At 39.6% G+C, this 7,353-nt stretch overlaps 1 protein-coding gene and 1 non-coding gene across 8 annotated transcripts in view; both read right to left on the bottom strand.

Moving 5' to 3' along the window:
• Positions 1-7,353, bottom strand: part of LRRC36 (leucine rich repeat containing 36) — a 45,128-nt gene that overhangs the window by 7,466 nt on the left and 30,309 nt on the right. For 4 of the 7 annotated variants that reach the window (XM_059383855.1, XM_059383859.1, XM_059383860.1 and 1 more), the window contains 3 exons: positions 5,711-5,756; positions 1,369-1,809; positions 492-781 (listed from right to left, as the gene is read on the bottom strand). In XM_059383855.1, the coding sequence (XP_059239838.1) occupies positions 492-781; positions 1,369-1,809; positions 5,711-5,756 (777 nt within the window). The remainder of the gene's footprint in view (positions 1-491; positions 782-1,368; positions 1,810-5,710; positions 5,757-7,353) is intronic. The other 3 variants (XM_059383856.1, XM_059383857.1, XM_059383858.1) reach the window with 3 other exon arrangements.
• Positions 6,397-6,502, bottom strand: LOC132006284 (U6 spliceosomal RNA). Its single transcript, XR_009401050.1, has one exon. It is a non-coding gene; the product is annotated as a U6 spliceosomal RNA (small nuclear RNA).

Here is a 7,353-nt window from a genome sequence, read left to right as displayed (position 1 = left end):
CAGCGGGAGCCTGCTTCTCTCTCTCTCTCTGCCTGACTCTCCGCCTACTTGTGATTTCTCTCTCTGTCAAATAAATAATAAATAAAATCTTTAAAAAAAAAAAAAAAGAAAAATTTAAGATTTTAAGATTATAAACATTAGAGCTACAGAGTTCATTCTTCAGCCAACTCAGAGCCCCTGGCAACTTCTGTATTCCCTGCTGTGGTAAACTCTGTCTGCCACTTCTTATCATCAGAGTACGTTCCCACAAAATTTATACTCTGGAAGTAGATTAGCGAATGTTCTCACTGTAACAGAAATGAGAAAATGCAGCAGAAGGGGAATGCTTTTCCCAAGGACAATAGAGCACAGGCTTTGGCCTGGTAGTATTAACCACTGGCCTCTGAAAATCCCTTTGAATTTGTAGTACCCTTGGTCAGAATCACTACTACCCTCAACAGGTCTTGGATGTGATGTGTTTGATGAACAAGCACAAACAAACCAATACTTGCCTCGCTTCCCGTAGCATCTCTGAAACCAGTCTTTGGATTCAGGGTGGCAAGAATATTGTCCTTCCGCTTGAATCCTCTCCTCGATGGGCTTAATGACCTCTTGGTCAGATTCTCTCTGTGTTCGGAGGTCCCAGTAGGCAACAGCAGTGTCCGTAGAGAGTCTCCCAGGGCGGAATTGTTTGGGAAAGATCCATGTGCTGGTGTTACATCACTGAGACTGGTAGATAATTGTTGCTCTACATTAACAAGCAGAGCAGGGTCACTGTTGAAATGTGTTGTGGCATACAGATCTGTGAAGGAAACAGGCTGGGAGATGACCCTGCCTTTCAGCTCCTTCATGTCTTACTTTCAACCCTACCCCACCAGAAGTCTAATGGTCATAATAACCTCTCCCTACTATACTATACACCTTCAACTCTATGGATCCTTTTTCTCCCCGCCTCCACCTGAAAATACCCAACTCTGGCTAAATCCAACTGTCCACATACTACAAGCCTACATGAGAGCAGTAGGCAAGGGGTGGAGAATAACATGCATCTCTTCTGTCTTCACTACTGTGAAGTAGTATGTGAAGTGTATTGCTCCGACTGTGGCCAGAGAAGGCTAGACGTTACTAGAAATATGTCCTGGCATGATATTTAGCTATAAGAGTACATAGCTATGAAGCTTACATTTCTGCATATTTTCTTTAATGATATATCTATATGTTAAACTCATATCCTGCAGATTTCTGGAAGTTTCATTGGCTACTGATACCCCAAAATCAAATTTAAAAAATGCTAATGCAATTTAAGAAATGTTAACTCCCCAAGATCTTCAGTTATACCTCTATCTCATGACTAGGAAAAAGGCCTATAAACTCACAGGAAGCTATTACCTGAACTAAGCTTCAAAAGCCTTCCGGTGCTAGAGTCAGGGTTTGACAGAGAAGTCAGTAAGTCTCCACAGGAATGGGATGTGGTGGCCTTCATGTCATTTGAAGGCCTTATGCTATATTCACGGTAGTTCTTGATTCTCTGAGGCCTTTTTCCAAGACTTCCATGCAGGGACAGATTGTGAGAATAATGACAATCATAATTTTCTAGACCAGCATCTGAAGGTAACTGATAGGGATGGATCTGGCTAGAATCACCCACATCCAGACGTTTACCCACTGAGACATCATGGGTAAGCTGGTGATTATCAGGTTTTAGTATCAAATCCTTTTCTGGAGAAGAACCTGAAGACTTATTGTCCAAAAAAGATAGTCGGTACCCTTCTCTAGCCATCTTCTCTGGGGATCGGACCGTAGACTGACGAGGAGAGTAGCGTCTAAATTCTAACCACCGCCAAGGAGAAAAGAAAAGACAAAATACAATGAGAATTCTTCTTGGCTCAGTTAGGGTACCTCTGTTCACTAGGGTACCTGTGTTCACTAGACATACCTCGGTCTACCAGAAAAAGTTCTTAGGAAGCAATGGTTTATAATTTTGATAAATAGTAGCATAAAATGATAAAAGGACTTTTACATGGAACAACAACAAAATGTGTTGGATGCTGTGTGAACAATAAAGAATCTTTAGCATTCTGGAGATAAATTTCATGTCAACCTAATCCCCTAGGAATTTCCTCCTAAAACTATAGTATCAGAGTTTTCTAGATGCTGTTTTAATGCAGAAATTTTGGTGTACCCCATATGACAATAGTTGTGATCTTCTGTCTTCAGTCTATACACAATAATTGGTAGGTATATGATTTCACAGACTCCTCACAATAAAGCTAAGCCCAATCCCACTCTGAAACTCCAGCCAGAGGTCCTATATTCATACACTGGGAACCAGTATCCTAAGACAATTAAAAGGCAGGGAATCAAAAACCTATGAAAATCCCTAACCAGCTATAAAGCGTTTCTTTCAGACAGCTGTATGTCATTGATAAAGAGTGTCAGAGTGGGGCAAGTAGAAGTCTTTGTGCTCTTTGGAGTTTCCAGAGTTTCATGTGCTTAAAGGGCTTCCTTAGGAAGCATACCTGAGTTAGTCACATTAACTTAAAAGAAGTAGAACCAAGCATTTTTTATATTTATAGCACCTATAGAATATCAATGTTTTACCCAGGGCCAGCCTACACAGTGAGGGAAAGGAACAGTATTTTTATGCAACAAAAAGAATCTAACAACAAGTGATACGATTAGATAATTCAGACTGTGCCTCTTATTGAAGACATTAAAAAAGTGGGATGACACATGTTCTTTAAAGCATCAAAGAGCTTATTAGCTGGTAAGGATTTTCTAGACCAAAATCTAGGAAACAGCAAGAACACACATAGGTAAGTCTAGCACTGAAAGTCACATTTACCCTCAGAAGTTTTAAGATAACAGGGACAGAAGTTCAACATCTACCCAAAGTAAGGAGTATGACAAACCATCCTTACCTCCCATTCCACCCTCACCTACACATTAAGATGGAACCCCAAGTAGAATGCAACCTTCAGAGTAAAAGTAAACTGGAAATAGGTCAGCCCTTGTACTGACTGACAATCCAGGTTTGTATCAACTGAGTGGGCCCAGGGAACCTTGAGCTTTGAGCCTGGATTTAAGTGATCCCAGGATGATAGTGCTGGTAGAAGCAAATGAAAATCTGATCCGGAAAGGATACCTTTATGTAAGACTTTAAATAATTCCTTTAAATAGTTTTTCAAATACATAGCAAATAGCCAAAGCAAAGAAACAAAAAGGGAAACAAGACAACATAAGCATGAGTAGAAAAAAAAGACAATAAACTTCAGGTATCGGAATTTATAGATATAGCCTATGCAACAGCTATGTTTACTATGCATAAGGAAATACAAAACAGGGGTGCCTGGGTGGCTCAGTCGTTAGGTGTCCGCCTTCAGCTCAGGTCATGATCCCCAGGATCCTGGGATTGAGCCCCACATCAGGTTCCCTGCTCTGCAGGGGAGCCTGCCTCTCCCTCTCCCACCCCCCTGGCTTGTGTTCCTGCTCTTATTGTCTCTCTCTCTCTGTCAAATAAATAAATAAAATCTTAAGAAAAAAAAAAAACAAGCAGGAAATTTTCTCTTTCTAAAAACTGAGCCAGCAGACTTGAAAAAGAACAAAATAAAACTTAGAGACCTGTGGGGCACCTGGGTGGCTTAATTGGTTAAACATCTGCCTTCAGCTCAGGTCATGATCCTGGTGTCCTGGGATCAACTCCTGCACTGGGCTCTCTGCTCAGCAGAGAGCCTGCTTCTCCCCACCCCCTGCTCATGCTCTCTCTCTCTGTCTTCATTATTTCTCTCTCTCCTTCAAATAAATAAATAAAATCTTTAAAAAAAACCTTACAGAACTGAGAAATAAAAATAATGAAATTAAGAACTCAGCAGACAAGATTAACAGCAGATTGGGTGCCTGGGTGGCTCAGTGGGTTAAGCCTCTGCCTTTGGCTCAGGTCATGATCTCAGGGTCCTGGGATCGAGTCCTGTATTGGGCTCTCTTCTGGACAGGGAACCTACTTCCTCTTCTCTCTCTCTCTCTCTCTCTCTGCCTGCCTCTCTACTTATTATCTCTCTCTGTCAAATAAGTAAATACAATTTAAAAAAAAAGATTAATAACAGATTAGACACAGCTGAAGAAAATGTTAGTAAGGGGCACCTGGGTGGCTCAGTGGGTTAAACCCTCTGCCTTTGGCTCAGGTCATGATCCCAGGGTTCTGGGATCCAGCCCGAATCGGGCTCTCTGCTAGCAGGGAGCCTGCTACCTCTTCTCTCTGCCTACTTGTGATCTCTGACTGTCAAATAAATAAATAAAAAATCTTTTAAAAAAAAGAAAAGAAAAGAAAAAGAAAATGAAAGATGGGTCAGAAGGAATTATCCAGGATGCAGATCAGAACCCCCCACAAAATGAAAAATACAAAAGAATAAAAGAAAAAGAGGACAAAATAAAAATCTCTACTACATATTTATTTAATCAAGAGTCCCAGAAGGATAGAGGGAAAGAATGAGACACAAACAATATTTGAAGCACTTTCCAGAATTAATAAGACACAATTAACAGATTCAAGTGTAATAAATATTGAACAAGATAAATAAAAAGAAAACCACTTGTCATACCAAAATTGAAGAAAACCAAAGACAATTGGAAAATCTTAAATGGAGCCAGAAAAAAAAAGACAGATTATCCCTGCAGGACTGAAAGACCTCCAGCTGACTATTCAAAAGTAAAAACCAAAACAATACAGTGGAATACCTTCAATATTCTGGAAGAAATAACTACCAATCTAGAAATTTATACCTGGCCAAAATACTCTTTAAGAGTGATGGTGGATAGGGCGCCTGGGTGGCTCAGTCATTAAGCGTCTGCCTTTGGCTCAAGTCATGATCCCAGAATACTGGGATTGAGCCCTATATTGGGCTTCCTGCTCAGCGGGGAGCCTGCTTCTCCCTCTCCCACTCCCCTTGCTTGTGATCTCTCTATCTAATAATAGATAATAATCTAATAATCTCTCTATCTAATAAATGAGTAAAATCTTAAAAAAAATAATGGTGGAATATAGGTATTTTCACACAAAAACTGAAGGTGTTCAACAGAATAAACCCACACTAAAGGAAATTCTAAAAGACATTCTATAAGTTGGAGAAAATAGATCTCAGAAGGGAAATCTAGGATGAAAAAAAGAAATGAAGAACAAAGTGGTAAATACAAAGATTAAATTTAGATGAACATTGACTGTATAACAATTTCATGTGGCTTTAAAAATATAGTGAGAATTAAAATCTGTAATAGTAATATTTAAATCAGGAAAGACTAAAAGGAGTAAAGTATTTTAAGGTCTTTAAATTATCCAAGAGAAGAGTTAAGGTATTGATTAATTTTTTTAATTATATAAGTTAAGGGCATATATTGTAGTTTGGGGAATAATAATAAAGGTATAGAAATAGTATATAACTTATAAATAAACCAATAGAGAGAACAAATGGATGAATAAAGACATAAACCCAAAAGAGGGCAAGAAAGGTAAGAAAAAAGAAAAAAGGAACAGTCAGTCAGTACAGAAGTCAAAAAGAAAGTCAGAATATCCACTCTTCAACCAGAAAGGCCTCACAGGTCACTAAGCATCCAGGGGAGCCCCAACAAAAGCAGAAAGAGTTAGTTGTATAGGGCCCTAGGGCTGAGATATCTCCATCTTCTCATCTAGGTTTCTCTGATTAGTTGGACAAAAATACTTCCTGAACAAAATATTTACCATCTTCCTGGTGACTGTCGCTTGGGATCTCCCTTCTTGCCACTTCCTGCAACAAAAAAAAAGTTTGAATGTTTAGGAAAACAGAGCTGATGGGCATCCAGACATGAGCTTACAAGACATTTCCTTTAAAACAAATACTAAGGGGTGCCTGGGTGGCTCAGTTGTTAAGCGTCTGACTTCGGCTTAGGTCCTCAGGATCTCAGGGTCCTGGATCTAGCCCGGCTTTGGGCTTCTTATTCAGTGGGGTGCCTATTTCTCCCTCCCCCACTCCCCGTGCTAGTGTTCCCTCTCTTTCTGTGTCTGTCAAACAAACAAATAAAATTTTTAAGAAAAAATAAATACTAAGATATTTTAAAATAGTAATTGAGATAGTTTCTAAGTTACCTAAAGAGAATCTCCAAAAACAAAGGAATCAACTAAATACTAATCTGTCTTTTTTTTTAATATGTCTTTTTATAAGATGAAAGTATGGTAAACTCAAACTGAAAAAAAAAAATCTTACTAACCTTTTACTAGTACAGTGTTAACTATCTAAATGTGGATTAATCAGAGCTTCTTTTCTTTCTCCTTCTGGCTATTTGCAGCAATTTCATTGCTTGTAATTTATCACAGAAAATGCAGACAAAAGGAGAAGTAGAATATAAAGTAGTCAATTCTGCTTCCTGCATAATACTTATACACGAGTCTTTTTTTTTTAACGCTTCACGAATTTGCGTGTCATCCTTGTGCAGGGACCATGCTAATCTTCTCTGTATCGTTCAGTTTTAGTATATGTGCTGCCAAAGTGAGCACACACGAGTCTTATATAATGGTTGTATAACCCTCCCAACAATTTTTTTCACTAAAAACTCACACTTTTTTTTTGTTGTTGTTTAGATTTTTATTTATTTATTTGTCAGACATAGAGAAAGAGAGAATACCATCAGAGGAGCAGCCGGCAGAGGGAGCAGTAGGCTCCCCGGTAAGCAAGGAGCCTGATGAATGACTTGATCCCAGGGCCCTAGGATCATGATATGAACCAAAGGCAGATGCTTAACTGACTGAGCCACCCAGGTGTCCCTAAAAATTTATTCTTTTAAAAAAAAAGATTTTATTTATTTATTTGGCAGAGATCACAAGCAGGCAGAGAGGCAGGCAGAGGGGGAGAAAGAGAGAGAGAGAGAGAGAGAAGGAAGCAGACTCCCCACTGAGCAGAGCCTGATATGAGGCCCGATCCCAGGACCTCAGCTGAGATCATGACCTGAGCCGAAGGCAGAGGCTTAAACCACTGAGCCACCCAGGTGCCCCTAAAAATTTATTCTTAATTCTTGCCTCATCTTGCACAATCTCTACCTCCCCACTGCCCACAACTTCTATGCCATCTTTACCCCTTAACTTTTCTTCGTTTATGTTCCAATGAAGAGGCAGCTTTGGGAAAGCCACGCTTGAGATGCTGAGATTGAGTAATTAAAAAATCAGAGGTAAGGGCACCTGGGTGGCTCAGTAGGCTGAGCCTCTGGCTCTTGGCTTCAGCTTAGGTCATGAACTCAGGGTCCTGTGGGGAGTCTGTTTCTTCTCTCTCTCTCTCCCGCAGCTCATGCTCTCTTTCTCTCTCTCTCAAATAAATAAATATATCTTTTTTAAAAAGTCAGAGGTGGAAAATG

The sequence above is a fragment of the Mustela nigripes genome, chromosome 17 (genome assembly GCF_022355385.1).
Source record: "Mustela nigripes isolate SB6536 chromosome 17, MUSNIG.SB6536, whole genome shotgun sequence".
NCBI classification, from domain to species: Eukaryota; Metazoa; Chordata; class Mammalia; order Carnivora; family Mustelidae; genus Mustela; species Mustela nigripes.
Note: the sequence above shows the minus strand (reverse complement) of the source record. Positions and strands in the feature narration are given on the sequence as shown.